At 40.2% G+C, this 24,289-nt stretch overlaps 2 protein-coding genes across 3 annotated transcripts; both read right to left on the bottom strand.

Annotated features, from left to right (window-relative positions):
* Window positions 1–102: 102 nt before the first annotated feature.
* p4ha1b (prolyl 4-hydroxylase, alpha polypeptide I b) lies at window positions 103–14,076 on the bottom strand. 2 transcript variants are annotated; one of them, XM_080037304.1, is made up of 15 exons: window positions 13,909–14,076; window positions 10,002–10,084; window positions 9,709–9,805; window positions 9,408–9,559; window positions 8,703–8,840; window positions 8,218–8,457; window positions 7,377–7,591; window positions 7,089–7,265; window positions 5,705–5,775; window positions 3,889–3,988; window positions 3,636–3,689; window positions 3,462–3,527; window positions 1,969–2,037; window positions 1,671–1,767; window positions 103–1,485 (listed from the first exon to the last, which is right to left on the bottom strand). In XM_080037304.1, exons 2-15 carry the CDS (start codon window positions 10,081–10,083, stop codon window positions 1,415–1,417), a joined length of 1,629 nt encoding a protein of 542 aa, XP_079893430.1. In that variant the 5' UTR covers window position 10,084; window positions 13,909–14,076; the 3' UTR covers window positions 103–1,414. The 2 variants fall into 2 exon arrangements, with proteins under 2 accessions (XP_079893430.1, XP_079893429.1); XM_080037303.1 differs by lacking the exon at window positions 5,705–5,775 and adding an exon at window positions 6,753–6,823.
* Window positions 14,077–16,564: 2,488 nt separating this feature from the next.
* On the bottom strand, window positions 16,565–20,046 carry LOC307257599 (serine/threonine/tyrosine-interacting-like protein 1; the record flags this gene model as incomplete). The annotated part of the gene is made up of 5 exons (XM_080036857.1): window positions 16,565–17,217; window positions 17,361–17,497; window positions 19,453–19,621; window positions 19,740–19,867; window positions 20,027–20,046. The coding sequence occupies 5 exons, from the start codon at window positions 20,044–20,046 to the stop codon at window positions 16,565–16,567; spliced, it is 1,107 nt and encodes a 368-aa protein (XP_079892983.1).
* Between the last annotated feature and the right edge of the window lie 4,243 nt (window positions 20,047–24,289).

A 24,289-nucleotide genomic window follows, 5' to 3' on the forward strand; every position in this document is an offset into this window, starting at 1 on the left:
CGCGCGCGCGCGCGCGACACACACACACACACACACACACACACACACACACACACACACACACACACACACACTGCAACAAGATAGGCCTACTTCATTAACTTGAGATCAATCAAACGTCTTTATTGTAGTAAAAAACAAAACAATTTTAGACTTTAAAAACATAACAAAAAATAACACAAACTTTGCTTGGGACATATAAATAAAATGTTTTTCCTTGGAAAACCCACGTGTTTTTACTGACAAGCTCTGTTACAAAGCCACCAGAATCATTTATTCTATCAAAAAAACTGGGTATTTGAACCTTTCATGGCACAATGTGGTGTTCAACCATGTCAAATATAAACATTAAATCCTATGCAGCATTAAGGGTATGTAAGTGTGCCTGTGCATTTGTGCACACAAATCTAATGTGACAATTAAAAAAGTTAAAATGTAAGGCAGACCAACAAGGTTTATTATATGAAAATGAGGTCCATAGTGGTGTTTTTATCCAAAACATTACCCTGGAATAAAGAAAAATTTACAATTTTCCTGGGAATTTGACCACTTTCGTACCTTCCGCACTGAACAAACTTTTGTTTTTGATATAAAGTTAATCAAATCAAAGATTTCTACAATACGTACAGAAATGACGGTAATTCTGTGAAGTTTGTTTATACTGTAGTAAAGTTAATGCAAACAATAGTCCCTGCAAATTATACCCCATCTTAAGAAAAAAATATTGAATTGTCCTGAAGGTGCTGAATATACATTGTTTAAAATGCTTTTTTAAAAACCCTTACATTTTCCAGAGGCCCAAGTGCTCTGTTATACAATGTATCAGTCAGGCCTTTAAAAAGTGTGAACTGTATCTTTAAGATTCAAACTGACAGGGACCAGGAAGCTGGTCCCTACATTCACTGTTGAAGCATAACCTCACCACTGAGCTAGAGTTCATACAGAGTGCAAAGAAGGACACATGGGAGCTTAAAGGGTGTGAATGTTTCTCAAAACCATCTAACAATGGGGGCACTCGTGGTGTAGTGGTAAGAGCACCCCCCCACCATAGAGTCTGCCCCTTAGACGCAGCAAACCCGGGTTTGAATCTGGCTCGGGTCTCGGCATGTCATTCCCCATTTCATCTCTGTCTTTCCAAAACTGTCTAATATAAAAAATATAAAATGCCAAAAAAGAATCTTTAAAAAAACAAAACACCCAACAACCTTAAGAATATGTTATCAGTCTCATCACACTAATACTGTCAGGTGGCTCGATGTTAACTGAAACAATCTCTGGACTGGTGGGTGAAAAAGGAGTGTATGTAGAGAGGGAGCTAGTTATTTGGACCCCATGTATCCATATGTATCATCTGTGATGTGCAGCAGTGTTCTTTGGTCTTTGGTGGCTCACAAGGAGGGGGAGAGAGGTTTTTTCAGTCAGTTTCATTGAGGTTACAAGGTCGCCGCCACTCCTGGCCCCTTTCATGGATCCATTTGTTTGATACTAAAAACAGGATGAAAAGAAGATAATAATCAAAACCTTTGATTTATTGGGACACAGTACAAATATCTACCCTTCTTGTCTTCTAAACTCAAGAGCAGGTCGGCCTATTTGTTATGAAACTGGTCTCATACAGTACTTTGGTCTATAGGTTGTTTTATTGGGGAACTATACAAAGAGGAGCTCACCCCACTTGTTGCCGACCAACACCGGACAAGCTGCATGCCGGGTGCTGTAGTCTCCCTCCCCGCTGGGAAACAGGTTGTACCAGAACACTGCAGTGCCCTGAAATACACACAAACAACAGGCAACACAGGTCAGCAGAGTTACAAACCCTCAAGGAATAGACAGGAATCTCTGGAAAGTCAACCTCAGTCTCCAAAATGAAGTTTCATCTCAAACATAAGTGGATATGGGGACTGGCTGATATAGCTACAGAGTCAGTTATGGCGTGTTGTAATCAGTGGTGGGAACATAAGATGTTACCTTTTGGGGATAAACAGCTGCACCAACATCTGGGAATACTGTGGCTCCGCCGGCTGATACATCGCTCATCTACAGCAGGGACAGAGAGAGGCAAAGAGAGTTCAGTCTTTATCTGTCGTATTGAATAATTCTGAATGCTCCTAGTAAGTACATTAGTCTCAGAGGCGATTTGACTAAAATAGTTACTATAAGATGTATTCCATGTTGCAAAACTCACATTTGCTGTTGTAATTTTGTCCCAACTGTCCTCGCGCAAGCTTATATAACATCCATTTTATTGCATCAGCTTGGCAAGTCCTGCTTAAAGCCAGAAAGCCCACTGCTTTTTTAACAGTAATGTTGGCCTTTAGATGAACACCGGCTGCATCTCTTCTTGTATTGACTGTATACAGTGTGTCCTCAGGGCTGCCTTTACCTGACACTAGGCCCCGGGGCTGAGAGGTTTCGTAGGCCCCCCGGGCGGCGGTCTTACAATACAGAGCCATGTTTGTCTACACCACAATATCTCTATTGATGAAATACAAAATCACTTAAGGTAACATGTAAATAACCCCCTCCTGGTCTAATGACTTTTAATAACCAAACACACATGGTTGGTTACAGTGTTTTTCCAAGTTATTGAGGAGACAGTGGTGGGGACCCAGGACCTTCTAGCGGGGTCCGGGGGCATGCCCGCCCGGAAGAAAAATGTGAACCCTTTAAAGTAAAATGCATCAATCTGGTGCACTTTGAGAAGAAAACTAAGGCTAAATCAACTGTGTCCTATGTGAGCTAGTTTCTGGAATCATTTGGAGACACAGAAATACCAAAAAGCAGAAACAGGTTTTAAAAAATCCAGTCAGTCAGCGTTCCATTTTTTTTTAAATAATCCCTTATCCTAAAGCTACTTCTCTCTTTGAATTCTTTGTTTTGTTTTTAATGGCTCAACTCAATATAGGCTCTTGATCTGCGTTGCCCCGAAACAATGTTAATTAAACAAAAATAACAAAAATGTACTGGTGAATGATAGGCCCCTTGATCTTCATAGGCCAAAAATAATGTGATTTTTTTTTTCCTTTTTCTTTACTGGTTCATGATGGGCCCCTGATCTCCGTTAGCCCCCCCCTACGAAGATTAGGGGCTTATCATGAGCCAGTCAATAATGTATTGTTTTAAATGACAATGTTCGGGGCCTTCTTAGATCAGGGGCCTATATTGACACAGTAAAAACAGTTTTTTTTTTTTTTTTTTGGAGAGGCCCCTGATCTTCGTAGGCCCTGGGGCTTCAGCCCAGGTAAGCCGTGCATAAAGGCGGCACTGTATGTCCTACAATAAATGTAAATACAAGTACTGTATATAATGACTCGATTTGACTGTTATCCGTACCAAATGAATACAGTGCTAGGACAAGCATTGAATATAGTAAAGGACATTTCAACATTTTCTTCATCTTTTCACGGAAATTGTCCTGCACTTTTGACCCATGGATATTTCGGTATTAAGAGTGTACTCACATAGAAGAGCCATGTTGCTATGCGGTTCCCAGTGCCCAGCTCTTTAAAGGCATCTGGCTCATCTTTCTGTGGAGAGAGAGAGAGTCAACATCACGGTTTCTGTGCTGCCATATTAACACAACTGTACAGTCTATAGAAAATAACGTGGGAATCACAACGGGTGATTTGACTTACCCTTCCAAAGTCGAAGTGAGGTTCGTACTGACCTCCAACGCCATAATTTGCAACCTACAGAGATAAATAAAAAAAAACATGTTGTAAGCCTCACAAATCAGGTTTCAGACAGACTAAAACACACACACACACACACACACACACACACACACACACACACACACACACACAGAGGCTTTTAGGAACTATGTGGATTATAAAATAAATAAGTGCGGGATATCCACAAACCATGACTAATGAAGTAAGTTTTTACCTGCAGCTCTTCAGCAGTGTCCATTTCCAGCCCTGTGAGATCTTCAATTCTCTGGTTGATCTTATCAATCATTGGATCTTCATAGCCAGTGAGCCAAGCACTGGAATACAGGAGGGAAAGCAAAACTAATTAGAAGGAAGGGTTAAGAAAGAGACAGAATGTATCAACATATTTGTCCACTAGATGGTGGTAAAGAGTTCTTCTGAAAAAGGCGACAGAGGCATGACATGCTGAAAACTTGCCATGGAATGCTCAAAAAAATAAAGTGAAGTTGGGCAATAGAATCAAAAGATAGAAAAGGGAAGTGGAGATTTGAAAAAAAGGAAACCGGCCCAAGATTCAGAATCTCCAGTCAGTTCAGGGTGCAAGGCTGGTCTGATTTCAAACTGTTTGGGCACTTGAGAATGTGGACATTTTGCACACAGAGTCTAGTTGAGGACTACGGCAAAAAATATTTTCATGGATTCAACTTCACTTACACTGCCTTCCTTTCATACTCACTCTCACACCCCAAAACTTCAAGAAGGCCCCTGATAAAATAAGATCCCAACCGAGTATGGCATTAACTCTTTTTTTGTGGACTCACATTCTACATCTGTAGATCTGTAGACAGTGTCATTAAATTCTATTTGGCATTTTATCTGGGAAATGCATTGAAAAGGTCACAGTATCCACATAAAAAGACTGTTGAACCACACATAACATTGTGATAAAACTGAAGATAGAATTTATTGAAAGTTAAAAACACATATTGAGTGTGAGAGATAAAGACACTCAAAATTAGGGGATTTCTTAGAAACACAGAGCCCATGGGATGACTCCCTCCCAACCCCCACATTCTGAGGACTTTGGCAGATCTTCTTTGTGATATGTGAGAGACCAGAGACTGGTTAACCTTTTTTATTGGGAGTTTGTTTGTAATTGGTCATATTTTTATTGGACACTTGACCACATGTGAGCCAGCACATTTTTTCCTGATGCGCCTTGCAGCCGGTTCAGGGGAGGTCAAACACATCTGAGTGCGTCTGTCTGTCTGTCCTCTCCCTACCACTTGATGTTTTCTGAATGTGGGAATGCTGACTAACACGTACACTAACAAAAACATCAAAGGGACACCACACCCTTGCACCAACTTGCGCACGCATCCAAACATCGATAACCGAGAACAGTAAAACCAAAGACACTTTGGGGGGTTTTGGTAGCTTGGTAAGCCTACTATTTTAAGTGTGGGTTGTAAGCTAAACTTGAATCTAGCAAAGTAATTTTAACTACAGAGTCATACATTTATCTGTGTTTTTAAGCACTTCAACCAGACTCAGGCTTTGGCAGTTTCTTTATCTCTCTCTCGCTGATATGGAAGTTAAATAAGCAAAGGAGAACTGCAGCAGCTGTAATTAGCTCATGTGGCACCGATTAATTCCTGGAAAGCTCAATGGGGAACAGAGATTCAGCGGTCTGGACCTCAACCTGGGAAGAGTGGAACAGCTTGTCACAACTGTGCAGTTCCACAAAAGTCCCTGAATCACTGAATAAACGGAAAGAGCAAATAATATTACAGACACACTACAACAACAAAAGAGGAATGATTAGCTTGGTTTAAGCTATTTGTTGGCTCATTTGGTGTTTTGACAGAAAGTTTGAGTTTCACTTAAAACAAAAAATAAAACCTCCTGAAGTGTGAGTTATCCAGGTGTGGCTTAACATTAAGAAAATGTCCATAGTGTGTAATGCGTGCAGGGCTTAGAGCACAGAGATAAGGATGAAGTGATGAAAAGAGGAGGGGCAAGGCATTGTGGCCCTCCTAGTAACCCCTTACCTCTTGGAGACTCTGTATCGGGCCGTGGTTAGTTTCCCAGTTCGGGGGTCATGCACCGTGGCTCGCCTTAACTAGAGTAGTTTCAGCAGCACAAGGAGACAGAGGACAATGGAAAGAATGTGGAAAAAAAGAACAGAAAAAAAGGACAGTGTAAAGTGATACACAAGAGGACGAGTGGAAAGTAAAGTAGAGGACAGAGGGAGAGAAAAGAAGCAGATCCGGTCACTAGTTGTCAATGTTTTTCTTAAAAAGAGCCAAGAAAGTGTTCCCCGAGGAAAGGCTACAGACCAAACTTCCATTTTAAAAATGAGAGTATTTAGCAGTAGGGAATCAATGGGCCTGTCTCTCATACACCTCTTGGCTCCAAAAAGCAAATATGTTAAAGTGCACTATGCAGTTCCAGGGGAGGGGGATTTGTTTACATTTGCAGAGCCTGCAGTTAGTTAACACATAGTTACTCTACATTTAATTCTTGGTATTGATAATTCTACCATAATAAATAAAAACTCAATAATTTTGAGGAACCTGGGACCAAACTGCTGCTATGAACAACAACTGTGAAACAGTTATAACTTTTCAGAAAGCTTTCTAACTTCAAAAAGTGTTCAAAGGCTCAAAGGAAAATTTTCACTTTTCTGACACACACAAAGTTCCATAGTGCACCTTTAATATCAACTATTAGAAGAGGAAGCACATTTTTCCCCTCCTGTATCTTCTTGTGTCACTTTTCTGTAGCAGAATCCTGAACAGAACCATATCTACAACAAATCACCCAAAATTAAATATCGATTAGCCCCAAGAATGCCTTTTGTCCCCTTTATTTATGTGGCATTGGTTAAAGCACCGTGAGATTATGTATTTGTATGAAACCTTGTATGAACCTTTCAGCTTCGGAAGGAGAAATTGAGTTACAAAGGCGGCGACGGGAATACAAAGGAGAAATGGGATGAGTTGTTGAGGGGAAAAAAGGAGGAGAAAATCTCCCTTCCTCCGTCTCAGCTCTATCTCCACTACCCTCTGTTCTTGGCGGCTCCTGGCTATGACTTACCTTTTGCTGATCCGGTAGGGAGCAGTCTCCAGCACTCCTGTGATGGGATTGGAGATGGTGGCCCTGCGCAGCTGTGAAGCCAGGGACATGATTTACCCACACACACAGCGACACACCACACACCAAGATGGGTGTGGCCTGTGTGCTCGCCTAACTAGCAGCATCACATCAACCAGCCTCAAAGCTTTGACCTCCCACCCACTCAACAGAATAAAAACCACATAACAGACACTGAAACGGCCTAATGATTGTTGCGACCACATAGCAGTACAGTAACTGTAAAGTGGCTAATGTAGCTTTATACATGCATCAACCAAGAACTGAAAAAGTGCATACTCGTGGTTTGGCCAGTTGCTTGATCTTCTCCATTTCGCTGTCGGAGATGATGTCAATGTAGCGAACAATGTAGGGGCGGTCCCATTCATCCTGCTGTTTGACAGGTGCAAGCAAATACCTGGGGTTGTGATTGTTGTCAAAGTAACGACAGAACAGCCGGCTCTGCCTGCGTGGGGTCTGATTGAGAACAAAAAAAGAAAAGAAAAGGAAAACAGGCAAATGAGTTGAAACTGAGGTATATTTAGTAAGTTCAATAAGTCTTGTGTGTTATCTCTTGGACTTCCTCACCATTCTGACGCCCTCCCCACGACAAAGCATCTCATACTTCTTTCTCTCTGGGAGCACATAACCGGACTCCTTCTTTTTGGGCTCCTTCTTTTTTTGAGTTATGTCTCTTCCACTCTCCTTCTGTTTTGCAGCTTCATCCTCATCTTCCTTTTTCTGCTTCTCCAACTGGAACTTAAAGTACTTGAGGTTGCCCTGGGCGCGCTGGTGCTCTGGGTCTAAAAATGGTTAATTGAGAGATCAACAGAAACAATGGTGTTGAAATCAATTAGTGAAGACAGCAGCAATGTCTCCTAAGAATATCAGATCCCCCCCACAATGAAAATAACTGTGGTTTCAAAAATATATAATTGTATGGTTTTATTTTAGCCTGACCTCATCCAGTTCTCAGAAACAAGATTTAAAAACAGTACAAATTCAATCAGGGGTTTATGTGAATAAAAATGTAGGATAAAGTCACCACCGAGGCTTAATCAGAACATTCATGCTTCAAGACAATGATGTATAATGTACTGAGTATCCATAAAAAATAAATGCAACTAATGGACTATTTTAGAAAATAAATGTGAGTTCACTGATTACTGTTAAGTAACTATTACCAACAAGTTAAAGTAGAAAAAAGGCAGAAAAGTCCCTAAACAGCAATACAATTCTGATTTGCCTAGAGTATCTGATCAAACAAATACAATTTAAGAAACTCTGAAAAGTGACCAAAAATGTTATGTTTACGGACAGGAATTTTAGAATCGAAAGTGACAATAGCACTATCACATTACAAAAACATACCTACTAGTATACGTTTAAAAATTGAAAAAGCAAATAATAGTGTAGTAGAGGGACTGACCCAGTGCAAGCAGCTTCTTGGTGTAGTCCAGGGCTCGGTCTAGCTCCCCCTGCTGGTAGATGGAGTAGCTGAGGTAGTCCAGCAATGTCACCTTATCTGTAGTGGACTCTTCTCCCCCATCCAGCTGTCTGAGGGCCTGGGCCATCCACAGCTCTGTGTGGTAGTAATCCACATCGGAGTAGGCGATCTTCCCCAGCTCATAACAGTCCTCCACTGTCATTAGGGTCTTGTGTTTCGCTCCTAGTATGCAGCGGACACAGGAGGCGAAGAAAAACTGAACTGAAGGGTCCTTTGTAATGCAAATAACACAGAAACCAAGAACAATCTTCCATCCCCACATGCTCGACTGTTTACTGTGACATTCAAGGAATTTAGTCGGTTTATGGCGGTTCATTTGAATGCTTTCTGAAGAAAAATAAAAGGTCTTTGGCTGAACAAACTTTGTGCCAGGTATACGGTGATATGTACTGAATCTGGGCTTTTACCAGGTAGGTCTCCTGTAGAGATGGTGTTGGCATCCAGCTTGTAAGTGTCTTGTAACCGGAGGAGAGCTTTAGCAGCCCCCGTCTGGTCCTCATCTGTGGGGAAGTACTGTCGCTGGATGGTCAGGTTGGAGATGAACCCTGAGAGAGGATGGACAGAGAAAGAGTATAGCAGGATGTTTCTATAAGTGATACATAACAACCAGATGAGTGGAAAATAAATACTCTTTCCTAATGGTTAGTGAGGCTGCTTAAGCCTTTAAGGTTATTTTAAGCCAGACATGAGACAAGAATTAATGAGTAACGTTCTCCTCTACCCCAATAACTCATGTTAAGTTGACTGAGTGAGGCACTTGATTGAGACTAAAAAACAATAAATATGAATGAGCACCACAGTGTTGCAGTAAAACATATCAGCTTTCCTGTGTCTTTTGAAATTCCTTTGCTTTCTTTTTCGCCAAACAAACAACAACAAAATCATGCCAGCACTCTGACACCGCTGACCAATGATTATTTATTAATATTATAATAATAGAAATGTAAGCCACGTGCAGAAATCTATACTAACCACACACATATACTTCCCTGAAATGTCCTAACTTTTGACCTAAACATTGCATCTGGAAAACCTGACCCAAAGACAGTATAAGCAAACTGAGTTGGTTATGAGTTTAAGCATCATTTAAGCCAGGTGTGCTCTATCCATACCATCAGTGGTGTCACTGAGTACAAGGCTCTCCAGGTTTCCCCATTCTGTGTTCAGCCTCTTCATCAGTTTGAAGGCATTGACAGGATGCCCCAGGAAGCCCTCGGGGTCCTCTATGGCTATGGCTGACAACAAGTCCAACTTATCAGCCCACCTGTCACAAACATGGTAATAGAGGGGATAGGTGCATCGCTTACAATTGATTCAACAAGCAATAATACATTATGAATCATGCATATTAAGAAGTGTGTTATGTATGTGTGAAATATTACATGTCTACGTGCATGTATGTGTAAAACTCACTGTTTCACCCTTTCCAGTTTGTTCTCCTCTGCCTTGATGTAGTCCTTTAGGGAGGTGACAAGGTCTTTTTCTGTGTACAACAGATCTGTCATCTGGCCTGAGGAACACAAATAAGAAATACGTACACCATCAATGATAAATCACAAATTAAATCACATTCTTATTATTTCAAAACATGATCCTACAATGTCACATACACATGTTTCCATTTGTGTGGTGAAATTGAAAATATAATCAGTGAAGCCAACATTCATTTACAACAGGAGTACCGTATGTTTGCTTTATGGTTTTACCTATGGAGGTGTAGAAGTCGTTGCCGGCTGACAGCGACTGCAGGTTGCTCAGCAACAATAAACACCAACATTGCAGCTCCATCCTGGGGAAAGAGTGAGAGTTATATATTTAGAAGTCTGCTAACGTCACAGCTCTAGCCAGTAGCCACATCAAACTCACTGCTACCAAATTGAGTTCCCGGCTTGTTTCCCTGGTAGACTCTGACCTCTCCGTCACTACTGAAAACTGTGGTGACTTCTGTCAAGGCCCTGTGGGACACTAGACAACTGACTGTCATGTCAGGCCCATATATTAGCCATAAATTCCTATTGCAGGCTGTAACATCCCTAAACTGAGACAGATCTTTAAGGTTCCTTTTTCAAATGTTAGTTGTATACTGCTCCTCCCAATGAGCCACATCAAACAGTCCAAACTCATCCAGAGTACCATGATGTCACAAACCTCCCTGCAATGTATGCCGTCTTTTACTCTCACCCCCTACAGAAGACAATCTACAGATCTTCCATGGGCAGTTTAACATTCATTTTTTCTTCAGTAGAAAACTGTTCCCAATGAAAACTGTTGGAAGAAAGGTCTTTGGATTTACTCCGTAACTAGGCCATTGTTTCTAGAAAAGGTGTATTGCCGTTAAGTGAGCAGAAGTCTCAGTAGCAAGAAAAACTATCTGCATGGTTAAATATTACTAGCATTAAGTGTGATAATGTTTTGTAATATGGGTTTAACTGCCCATTTAAGAAAAATTGAGACACACACTTAAGTAAAGTTTATTCAGATGCCAGGGATAAAGTAAAAAGAAGAATTTAAGTCTTTCTTTCATTTTGGAAGTGCAGTCTCCCATCCACCACACAAAGCCAAATATAAGTCTTTGGTTGCTGTAACCATGTCCGGTTTGGCATTGGAGTTGGCACAGCCATAACTACTACAGCGCTACTGGCCAAGAAGAGTGGCACTGTGGTCTTTCAACCCATACAGACAGGAATCAGAATAAAACAGTCAGGAAAAAATGTGCAGGCACGAAGCAAGGTGTGAAAGTCTGTACAAACTGCAATAATAATACGTTTGCTGTAAAAGGGTCGAATAAACAATAACGCCACACACGATTTAAGTTTTAATATTAAAGAATGTTATGTTTGTCTTACGTCATAGAAATGGATTAACTCTCAGTTTTGCACTCTGTGGGAAAAAGGGTTAGAATACTTTATCCATGTCAGACTTTGTAAGAAACAGAAAAAGTGCTCTGGGATATTTGGATTTAATTTCTTAACTCATATTGACTGTATAATAGCTAATGAATAAACACAAGTGGTGTGAGGTTAGTATTAACAATACCACTGCACACTTGCACACACAATAACCAATGCAAACACTCACTTACACATTCAGGCTTGTTTCACACACACATACACCTAGTGGAAAAGGTCAGGCATAAAACGTGCATCTATTCAGATGTGTAATGCCTTTCCCTGGTAGCAGACAACAGGCTCAGGCAGGTTCTGACTTTGCAAGGATAAGCCTTCAGTGCAAATTAAACTTCAATTTAGGTCAGCATGCAGCAGAGAAGAAGGAAAATAAATCTGTCAGAGCTTCACATATTTGATTAAAACACAATTAATTTGTATTCACTTCCAGTTTAATTGTATGTAGATGAAGAAAATGCAAGACAAGGTACAAGTTAAAATTACCTCTTACTCTTACTTCTGTATTTCCACTATCTGCGGGTGCCAATCCAAGATACCATCAAAGATACCATTAACATGTCTCTCTGCAACTTAGATTTCCAGGATAATAACTCAGTAGAACGTTATAATTGTAACGACAGGGTGACAGCTATGAGCCTCTCGTTTTAATGTTGTAAAACTGATTTCAAGATTAAAGCTGTAAGTACAGTTATAATTTAGCTCCATGTGTCAGGCCACACATGAGAATGAGTGGGAGTAAGAGAGTGATTGTGTGCATATAACGCCGTGGTGCATATGAGGACTCCAACACATTCCTGATGGCCCACTTTATCATTTAACCTGCCAGACAGTCATTCACGAGGCAGTTCATTTTAACAGGTTATATGCAAAACTATTTGGCATGACATTTTCCTGTTTTTTTTTCCTGACCTTGACTCAAACTATGTGTAATTTGGACTGCCATTCTGTTCAGACATGTTCATTAAGGAGACTCTTTTTCAGTAGACACCCTGACGTTCATTGTGGGAAAAGGGGGTAAATCAACTTAGAACATCCTCAACTGATAGATAATGAGTTGTGCTCATCTTTGCATACCAGGATTTTTTTATTTCATTTAGGCATACTAATTTACTGACTATGAGGACTTTCAACAAACCCTGTGACACCAGGGCTGAACCAGTTACTTACAGTTGTGGAATTCAAATGAGGTAGCAAAAACAATAGCTGAAAAGAGATGAACTGTTTATTCACTGAGGAAATACCCTTTTCAAAGTATAATTTCTCAAATTGAAGAATGCCTGAAGAAACCTTGCTCTTTGATTTTAAAGAAATTACACAAAGAAGCAGCGAAAATAACCTAAATTGTCAATTTGTCATATCATAAATCGTATCCAACATGCAGGATCTGCAGGGGAATATTTGGTCTCCAGTAGGGAAAAATCAGAAAACATAGAGCCATTGATTAAATAATGGATATTATATCCATAGATAGATTAATATATGGTTTATCCTGATGTTACAGTAGGCCTAGCCCTAGTACTATATTCTATTTTTTATTCAGAGACAGTATTCGTGTTGTGCCAACAAAAAAAGGGCAAATTACTAGGCTACTACAAGGCATGCCTAACAAAAAGTAACATTTACTATTTAAATACCCTTTAGAACCCCTTGTCAGCTTCACTGTAGTCGCTACAGTTTTGGAAGAAATGCAAGATTACTACTATCTGTTTGCAAAATAGCCTTTTTCTAGAAGCTTCGCAGAGAAATGTTCTTCATAAACTACCGTCTCCACGTTTTGACTGTGAGTGAAGCTGTGGAGTCAGATAACAGGATGTGGAATGGATGGAAGAGGACTGCCACGTCTTCGCCCCTCCCCACCGGTGAAACTCATGCAAGAGCTGCACAAACAAACTACACACATTCAGTAACTGTGCCAATGGAGAGTTTTAACCAGCAATAACCCGCCAATAACCCCTGGAAACTGAATGAACGGCAGCAGGGAGGGCTTTTTTTTGTTTCACGAGGGCATTTGTTTCTTTTTGTTGTACAATACTTCTTTAACTGACCAACACTACTATAGCGTTTAAAGTTTCCTGTGTTTGAGTGTATCCCCAAATACCCTCATACCGTCGGCTCACGGCAGACCACGTAGCTAAAAATGTACAGAATGCCTTCACAAATAAAATATGAGTATATTGTGTTCTCATTGAGTGAATGCATGCAATACAGAGCAGAGTGAATGCAGCAGCATCCTACGCTGCATTGCACAGGAATGTCACTCACGGCTTGGTTTTTCTTTCAACGCTCTTCTCAAACTTTACTGAATTGAATTCAGCTACATTTCCTCCACACGACTTGGTTCTGTCTTATCAAAGTATTGTATTCTGCCAAAAAAATTAAATATATAAAAGTTTCGTCCCGGTAAGCTAGTTTTTCGAGCCAGCGAAGCTAGCTTGCTAACGTAAACCCAGGTAATGGAATGGCTAGTAGAATGTTGGATTAGCTAACGGAATGTTGGGCTAGTTAAAGTTCCTGGTTAAACCCGTTAAACCCATGGACCTATAAGGTTAAACCATGGACCTTTAAAGAAAACCTGTTCCTGGCTTAACCAGTAAAAGTGGTTTACGGTTGCTACTGGCAACTGAAAATACGGTTAAAAAGGGCAGTCCATAAGTTTTTAGACCGAAAAGCTTTTGCCATCGTATCACATGCATGAGTTAACATTTACCTTAACGAGAGCACCCTGCTACTGAATATTGTCCCCGTTCGGTCCTCTGAATCTCAACCCCAACCCCGGCAGTTCACGGTGAGAAGATGAAGTGCAGAGTCAGTTTGACGGGTACGTCCTATCTGTGATGTTCTAGCGCACTGTTGGCCATCTGGTGGCTTGGTCTGAAATTTCCTAAAAGTCTGAATGGTACGTGCAGATCCTCACATGCACGCATGCAGCCTCCTTCTTTCCAAGACTTCTGGGGGCTGGCGTTTGTAAATTGCAAAGGGAGGTGTCTATGACCCGTGTGACGAGATAGACGTGCATGAGTAATTTGGGTTATAAAGACACAAATGGTGAATGCCAGCTAATGCCTCCTGCCACATGTTTAACATAGGCCTATGTTCTTTCTTATTTTGTTTTCTCTTCTCTCCGTTGCCCATGCTGGAATTTTATTTTTTATTTTTTTACTGTAGGTTATAGGCCTATTATACCATAAAGCGTGTACAAGCATGTTCCCTGGGGTCTCAATTGCTGTTTCTGATGTGTAATTTTGCTGTTTGTTTCTACAACGTCCAAGTGGAGTTTTTCACAATTTCACCTGCGGTCCCCTTTTCCCATTTCTCCCACATTCCAGACAATTCTTCCTCTCTTCGAACCAATACTGTGACTGGAGGGGAGGGAATTTCTGCTGCATTCTACTGAGTTCAGCAGGGTGGAGCTAAGCGTGCGTGCGTGCGTGCGTGTGTGTGTGTGTGTGTGTGTGTGTGTGTGTGCGTGCGTGTGTGTTTGTGTGTGAGTGACAGTGAGAGTAGCAAAAGTTGTATGCAATATTTCTTAGGCCTAAGAAATATTGCATACAACTGCCTGCACCAGATTCACTGAATCTCATCTTGCTCAATGGCATGCCCTATGTAAACACTAGACTGTATGCTATAAACATCGACTGTTTGCAAGTTTTTAAATACTTTTCCACATGAGTGCTGTTTGAAGGTCAGCATGACTATTGAAGACCTATCACCTCATGGAATACCTTTTAAAGCTATGTGTGCATAGTGTTTACATAGAAATGAATGACCTGAGTAACATTCAAGCCATTGCCAAATGAGTTGACACAAAGTTGATTAAGCCTATCAGCTCCACACAATTATCTCTGTATTTCTCAGTAAGGCAGCATTTACATACTGGTGTTGCCCCCAAGACCCTGCAGGAGCTCATGAAGTGCCCACAAAATGTTTCAGTTGTTGATTCTACTGCTATTAAAAAATCTGGACATACGAATAGCAGAAGGAATAAAATCCATGTGTGATCACCGAAGGCTTATCATGTAGATGTGCCAACAGTGTTGTTGTAATTACTCAGAATTCCTCATGGGGCGATAGACGTTACACATTATAGCTTTAGGAAAAGAAACATCAAAGGGACATTAGTCAACAATTCTATCTTCCTTTTTAGTTAGAGAAGTGGAAGGTGAAGAAATCATAGACAATGTAAGAACATGTAAAAGCAAATGTTCTGATTTGAATGATATTGATATGATTATAATAAAAAACGTTATTGAAGAAATTGCCATTTCTTTGAAACACATAAGGTTTTTGGTTGACAGTCAATATGGATTCCGGACAGACAGATCAAAGTCCATAGCACTAATGGAATTAATTGAGGAAATCACAAATTGCATATAGACAATACAAAACATGCATTGGGAATATAGACTTTAAAAAAGCATTTGACACCATAAATCATGACATGACATTTTACTCACTAATCTGGAAAAGTATGGCATCAGAGGGGTTGGATTGGACCAGATGAGAAGTTATTTAAGAAAAGGACCACATTTTTTAGAAATACGTGAACCTAAATCACTATAAACATAACTTGTAGAGTACATCAAGGGTCTATCTTATGTACACAGCTTTTCATAATACATTAATGAAATATGCAGGGTATCAATCAAATATACTGACATTTATTTAATTTGCTGATAAAACATACATTTCTTATTCCAGGAACAGCTTCTAGAGGTATCACAATAGCAATGAATACATTAAAACACTGGTTTGATATCAACAAACTGAAAGCAAAAACAAAGATTATGCTATTTGTAAAACATAAAACAAACAAAAGCACAATTGATAATAAATAACACGAGTCATTTGTTACAGACAATAGCGTTTTTTGTGTGAAAATCAAGACACATTCTGGTTCACAAATCATTACTCTTTATAATACAGTAATATTGCCATATCTGAGTTTCTTTGTTGAGATGAGGGGTAACGCCTAGAAAACAATATACAGTGGCACATTTACAAAAAAGAGCAATGAGACACATCAATGATGTTGGATATTTTGAACATACCAATTCATTTTTCACAAACAAAGAGAATCTAAACAAAGTGGGCCTGCTTTGTTTACGTACCAGTTTACAGAGCCTGGGTTGTGTATTTGCACAGAATTTGTTTTCAGCGCGTACACACAGTACGGATGCAGGTAGCAGATTGTGAGGAGCTATTCACAGATTTTGCCAAAAATTATTAGTCAATTAACATTCTCCAGAATGACCTAGTATGCATTTTAATTGACATACACATGTTTATGCTTTCTCTCAATATGAACTGCAAAAAGAAAACAACATCCAGTGTTGGCTCCTTTCCCTTTCCTATTCTTACTCAAGTCATCGGCGGATATCTTCCAGGGTAGTGAGTCTGCTGCCAAACAGCTGCTCCTCATAGGTCAGCAGCTGCTGCAGGAAGTTCACGTTGGGTGCCGTGCATGCCCTCCTCTCTTTCAACCAGCGCAGGGCATGAAGCAGTGACCAGTGTTGATGCTCCATGAGGAAGGCCAGAGTTAGTGCTGAGCTGCGACTCCGGCCCAGGCTACAGTGAACCAGCACGCGGCCGGCGGGCTCAGCCTTCAGCGCCTTGTTAATGAACCTGGAAGCCAGCGGCAGGGCCTCCAGCAGGTCCTGCTGGGCGTTGTCACTCAGACACAGCCTCAGGTAGCTCAGCGTGTTGGGGAAAGCATCGGGGCAGTTGGAAGTGGCGTTGACCACGTGTGTGATGTGCAGATTCTTGATGATGCGGTAGTCTGAGGCGTGGGAGACAGAGCCCTGGTAGAGAGCTCCTTCCAGGATCTCTGAGGGGTAGATGGTGAGAGTGTGCCGCTCAGCTTCCAGCAGGACCATACGTGGTGTGCAGAGGAAAGGGTAGAGGGCTTGGAATGCTGAGAATCCGCCCAGCAAAATGACAGGGTCCATTCCCAAACGACTGAGCTGGAAGAAACAGCGTTGGAGGTCTGGGGAGTCTGCCTTGGCTTTCACACTGCCCACTGAAACAAAAACAGAGAAACGCACTTATGATCATGCTGGATGAGGGATAAATCACGTTGACCAAATTTTTTCTTCTGCAAGTATGGACTTAAGTGTGTTGTAAACGTGTGTGTATTCTCAAGGCTGAGTGTGGATGTCTGACCTGGGCTGGATCCTTCCTCTGCATACAGCAGTATTATAGAATATTTCTGCAGTGCTATGCAGCTGATTAAACATCCCAGGTCCTGGTGGAGCACCGTCACACTGGCCCTCGCTGTCACCACATGGCTCTCTTTGTACCTAACACACACATAACAGATTATGCATCATAACTTCATCAGCCACTTTACTCAAGGTTCCTCTAAAGTAAAACCGATTTCATTGAGCAAAAGGCAGGGAATGTATACCACCTCTCAATACTTTCAAATGTATACATAGCCCTTCTGTGGTCCTGGGCCCATTTGGTCCTTGTGAAAGTTAAGCTATTTGTTAATTCACACACGCACATGCAATGTAAGTTGCACTCACATGGCAATTGAAATTATATTTTCGCTACATCTCTCTAACACACACATGCATTTGGAAGGGAATCATCGCTCAGGTTCTGCTGCGGTGTGCAGCGGGGCCGTGCCCCTTGAGCAGTTCTACAGTCAAGTGTCCTGCTCATTGGTAATAATTGATGACAAATTAAGCTGGAAACAACAAGTTAGCCATCTCAGGGGCAAAATATAGCCAGGAGTATTTCTATACTGTGGTGGAATGATTCTTTCTAAAGCCAAATTGACTGTCATAAAGAAGTTGATGTTTAGTAATGAATTCATCTAATCTATTGTTGAATAACTTTTACAGAATTTTAGAAAATTGTGGTAAAATTGAGACTGGTCTAATTAGTAAATGAATGTTCATCACCTTTCTTATGTAATATAACCTTAGCTACTTTCATGTTAAAAGGAAAAATTCCTGTTTCAAAAGACAAGTTACAGATATGTGTTAAGGGATTAATAATACTTTCTTGCACTGATTTTATTAATTTCATGTGAAACCCAAGCGAGTCTCTAGAGGTCTTTGTTTGCATTCCGAGCAATATCTCCCTTATCTCGTTGGCCTCGACTGGCTTTAAAAACATGGAGTGTTGAAGAGACGCTTCCTTCTCCCTAAACTCCCCTACACTCTTCTCACAGATACCTTTTGCCAAATTCGGTCCGATCATAACAAGAAATTCATTTAGTTTATTCACTGCAGTATTCATGCATTCAAACTTAACGTTATTTTCATGGAAATACTGGGGATAATTATGTATTTTGCTGTCATTTCTTAACACTGTGTTTACTATGTCCCACAATTTTTTGGGGTGATTTGCATTTATTTCTAACAATTTACCATAATATTTTTTTTTACAGTCTCTGAGAATGATATTTAGCTTGTTACGATAGGTTTTATATTTTAACTCAGCCTGTGGTGTCCTTGCTTTTATGAATCTTTTGTACAATGTATTTTTTTTTTACAAGCAATTATCAAAGATTTAGTTAGCCACTGTTTATTCTGTCTTTGCTTAAAGGCCCTTTTCTTTTGTGGACAATTTTTTTCATACAGCCTTTGAAATATCTGCAGGAATAAATCAAAACTTGCATTAACATCCTTCTCCTTGTATACAGAGTCCCAATTTTGCGTCAATAAGTCATTTTTCAGTGCTTCTATCCTCTCATCAGTTTCCAACCTAACATATATATCTTTGTGTGATCTCTGCTGCAACTTTTGTTTCCAATCGTATATAGCAAACACAGGTGAATGGTCGCTTATGTCATTTATCAGGAGTCCACTTTCTATTTCATCCCCCATAACATTCGTAAATATGTTGTCTATTAACGTGGCACTATTTATTGTAATCCTGCTTGGCCTTGTAATTAAAGGCTGCAGTCCCATGACATGCAGTGTATTTACAAATTCTTCAGTCAGTGAATTTGTATTATTAAGTAAATCAATGTTTGTATCCCCACAGATAAATATCTTCTTATGATTTGCCTTAGAAAATAATTCTCCCATGTATTCTATAAAGTCTTCCATTTTTGAATCGGGTGTTCTGTACACACAGCTGATAATTAAACATTTATATTTCATTAGAATTTCAATAGTCACACATTTCATTAGGTTATCAATTCAATTCACAGGATAAATACACATTAAGTATCCCCAGCTGCAGGACGCTGTGTGGGGGATTGGCTTCAAATATACTACCTCGGTCATGCAACACCCACCTCTCTGCGCTGCGACAGTCCAGGATGAGAATATAGTCAGGATCATACAAGGCGGGCTGGCCTTCCTCTGCGTTCAGCAGGTTGTACACCTGCTGTGGGGTGATATAGCCTCGCTCTACAAAGGCTGTTTCTGGGAAAGCAGGAACCAGTGTCTCCCCTTGCTCACACACTACTTGCAGGCAGAAGAGAAGATAAAAATGGTGCGTTTATGTCTGCATGTACATTTAGTTGTGTGTGCAATGTTCATACATTTGTAAGATAGTTAGAAGTAGAAATTCAACCTCTACCTTTGTTCTGTATACGTATGATGGAAGAATGGTCACTGTCTGAACTATTAACCTCTCTGTCACAGATGCCCACTGTTTGGTATGTGTTGACAGGCTCTCCGAAAGCCGCACTACAACTGTTATTCACTCTAAGACATACACAGAAACACAAACGCTCAGGCAAATGCAACCGCAACACAGTAACACACACACCGTTTTAGACTAAACAAAAAAACAATATATGAAGACTCACCATTGCACTGATTTTTTACAAAGTAAAAAGTACAAAAAACAGCAGAACTCATTACCTGGACAGTACTACGCCCATCTCGTATAAATCATTTAGCAGATGCATCAGCTGTTCCAACCAGCCCCTCATTAGAAGACCATGCTACACCAAGGACAAAAAGATAATGTAAAAAAAGAAGAGGTTCTTTCAAAAAAGGCCAATGATTAGTTAAAAAGATTAGCAGAAACAGTCCACTTTGCACTTTTAGTTGTAGCCGTGATACTTAGTCAACCTGGCTTCAGGCTTGCCTCCTTAATTTAGCTGGTCGTCTTGGAAACACAGCAACAGTTAAGGGCTCTAGAGGGCCACATGGTAGCTGGATGTGACAGGTGACTAAGGAGAGACCTGAATAGGAGTCCTACTTCACCCAGATGAACTCCCAATAGTTGCATTGTACACAGTTATTTGGTCAGTACAAGATTTCAGGTTTCTCTCATAAGCATCCTAAGATTAGGGCAGTATTTAGATATCATCATGAGGGAAGGAGGTATACGTAGTACACACAAAGCACGGTATACCAAGTAAAGTGATCCTTCAATACAATGTGGCTCCATCAACCCCTTTCAAAATAAATGTCCAATTACTGTATCGGAAGAAACATAATTAACAATATATTACACAAATGAACTTTCCACTATTGTATGTATCCCCCACACAATGCCACATTATAACTCCTCCCATGTTGCCTCATTGAAACAGTTGTCTCAATCACCTCTCCACTTAAAATTCACTTAAAGCTATAGTGCGTAACTTTTTATAAATGTCGGTTACATTCAAGCCGTCCTCAGACGAGTTGACACAAAGTTAATTAAGCCTATCAGCTCCTCACAACTCTCTGTATTTCTCAGCAGCGTTTCCAAACTGGTGTCAACACCTGATACTAGTGCAGGAGCTCAGAAATATCCCAAGAACCTCCTAATAACAAACAAGGAATGTTTCAGTTGTTGAGTATACTGCTAAGAAAAAACCTGGACGTACAGCAGAAGGAATAAAATCCATGTACGTTTACCAAAGGCTTACCTCATGTAGATGCACCAACAGTGTTGTTGTAACTACTCAGAATTCCTCATGGGGGTGACAGAAGTTAGGCACTATTGCTTAATATTCACTTTCCTTTAGACAAAACACCCTTCCGGATGCTCTTTGCCCCTCTTGCTGCTGATGATCATAACCAAACCTCATCATCCACTTCTGAACTCAATCACAGTCTTGTCTCTTGGCTATGAGTAAACAGGCTTACATGTATGTTGTTATGTCAACTAATCAAACTTAACTATGTGCCGCTGGTCTTGTTAATGCCCTTTTTCCATGACCCTGAGTACACAATGCACACCTATTTTTGTTTTAATTTGAATTTTATCCATTGCCCGGCCGTCGCTCTGTTGGTTTGACGTCACTTTCAAAAATACCTGTCATCTTATTTTATATTCTTTATACATTTTATTTCTTGCATGTTGATCCTATAAGCACGTGTCCTAAGCTTTAGAAAGGACTGACATAGGCCTACTGACAGACATAATAACAGAGTTTGACTGCCCCCTGTTGTACTCCTGAGTGAGTTTATTCCTGACAACCATTTTGAAAAGTCAGAGAGGTATGTGCAGACACACATCGTAAATCTTTATTGCTGGTGTATTTTCTTCCAAATGTTCATCCAGCCTAAGTGACTGCCAGAGCCAATGACATAAAGGCCCCCCTCCCTGCATCATTCAGGCTGGTTGCCATAGTATTCTGGATCAATCAGAGCCACCCCCTCCCCCTACATGCATGCTACTAGGCTACTATTGTGTTTGCCTGAGCTGCAGAGTGCAACGACCTCCATTCTTTCTATTAGATGAGTCTGTTTACTTAGGAAGACTTTCCCTTATGGTGGACTCCATGGTGTATGTGCAGCCACTAACTGGCTCCAGACAGAGGCTGGCTAGAGGGGACCTAAGGCTGGGGAAGAACTGTTAGGAATGTCTCATACACGTGCCACAGCTGGAAAGACACTCAGCAGAGGAGTGTCTACTCTCTCGTAAATGTGCAATTGTTTTGAATAGATAACAGGGTAACAGGTGAAATAACTCCTGTAGGGTTAGAGAGGCAGCTATATCTCACTGTAGCCTACATTGTGTAACCTGAAGTGTCAGCAGCAAACGGACTTTTTAAACGGATCACGTTACGTACAAGTTGTCTGCATCGGTTTCTGTTTATTTGGAAGATACAAAAAACTTTAAATTACTTTGCACCTAAGATGGATGCATTTCTTATCTTATTTCTTTGGTCAAGACAAACAGACCAGAACCAAAGTCCATCTGGTGGAAAGAGATGAGTTGCGTGCTCCGCAGCAGAGAGCGGCTCGTTCAGCAGAATGGAAGCAGGGACGCAAATATTAGACTATAATTAGCATAGTATCCTAGGCTAATAATATTATTACTAGGAGAAGGACTACAATTTAGGGGGATAGTGTGACGCTTGAGGATGAACTATGACTTCGAGAGGAGCTTTAGAGTGAGTAAGAAAAGTTTGTTTCTCGTGGTTGAAAAATGATTTCCGGCTTCAATCCTAAAAAATGTAAACATGTATTCACTAGATATGTTCATTTTAATAGCATACTTACTTTTAAAGCAACACCACGTCCACGGCTTTACCAGAGGTTAGTATGCCTACCCGACGTTATTGCATTTCTTACAGCATGCAATATAGCTTTTCGAAATATCTAATTGTGCTTGCATATTTCTTAAAAAGTCTCCAACTTATTTAATTAAGTTTATTGTATTAGACGGTTTATCATGTCGCCTACATTTTGTATAGGCATATTGATTTGATTCTAATCATGACTATCCTAAATTCCTGACTCACATTGATCTAGGTTCAGTTCAGCATCTATGGGATATGTGGCTTGCAGATTGGCAAAAACAGACACATCCACCAATAAAACAAAAGAAATACATAAAAAATATAAAGATTTTAAAATACAGCACCACAACATGCATTACTTATTTCCAATATACAGTGTAATTTTGTATACTTGTATACTCCCCCCGGGAGATTTTTTTTCACCTTTTTAAAGTGAAATGCATGAATCTGGTGCTAAATATGATGAATTTTGTGTGAACAAATAATTTGGAGACACTGGGTCTGATGAATTAGAAGCTATTGAAGTAAGACACATGGATTTTCCACAAAAATATTAATTAAAAAAAAAATTATGCAGGGTCCTCTGGGTTGGGCTTGGTGCTCTTTTTCTTTAACGAGACCTATTTCTCTGTAATATAATGAATGCATTTAAATGCAGTGAGAGGAACAAAGCAGAAGAAGTCTTGTCCAGCTATGCTGTGATTTTAATATAAAAAACCAAAACTTTTTTTTTTTTTCACATATTCATCCGCACCCCCCCTGCCATAACCCGCCCCACAGTTTGAAAACCACTGTATAGTATATAATAAACTACAGTGGCACTGACATTCAACATTGAGTAAAATTAGAACAAGAGCTGCCCAGTTTACGTCAGATGTTCTCTTATGTAGCCTACTGTATTTGATGAGTGGCCGAGCACATGTTGATGCAAGACACATTTTTGTTTGAATTAACAACACCGTTTTATCTGATCATATCTTAAGAACAAGTAAACAATAAGGTAGGGAGTGCAAACTGAGTCCTGAATATAATTTATGCTAACATTTATGTTAAAATATCTTCAGAAATCCCCTAAGGCCTACTAATATCATTAGAACGTAGCACAGGAATAAGGAGTGCGCATGTTAAGAGCATGTTGAAAGCTAATGATTGAACCAGGTATTTCTTTTACGATTGTTTCTTGAAGGACATATAGATTGTTCCAACTCCGGTTTACAGTCATTTGAATTCTCTTGTCCCCACAATGACTCTCGCAGACAGATTCCTGCGCTCCCAGCAGCAGCAGCAGCATATCTTTGCACAGAATGTCAGCATGTATTTTAGGTAATTCTACTGGCTTGTATAAATTATACATTATGTCTGTTCATCTGGGAACCAGGGCAAATGAGAAAGAGAAGTTTATTTATATGACCAAGCTTCATAGGCCTGCTCAGCATTACGGTGTTAGGTTTATTACAGCAAGTAACCTATGTAAATATGTCATTACTCAGTGCTATTTTAAGGAGGTTATCTGTCAGCCAAACAGGGAAATAATCTCTAACCGTTTAGCATCATACAACTGTATCTCTGCAAATGTGTTGCACCTAAAGGGACAAGCAATTAATTTTTTTTTTCGTTATTGAATCCAAAAAAACGGTTTTCACCAAACTACATTCACAGC

This window comes from Ammodytes marinus (assembly GCF_949987685.1).
Source record: "Ammodytes marinus genome assembly, chromosome: 11".
NCBI classification, from domain to species: domain Eukaryota; kingdom Metazoa; phylum Chordata; class Actinopteri; order Uranoscopiformes; family Ammodytidae; genus Ammodytes; species Ammodytes marinus.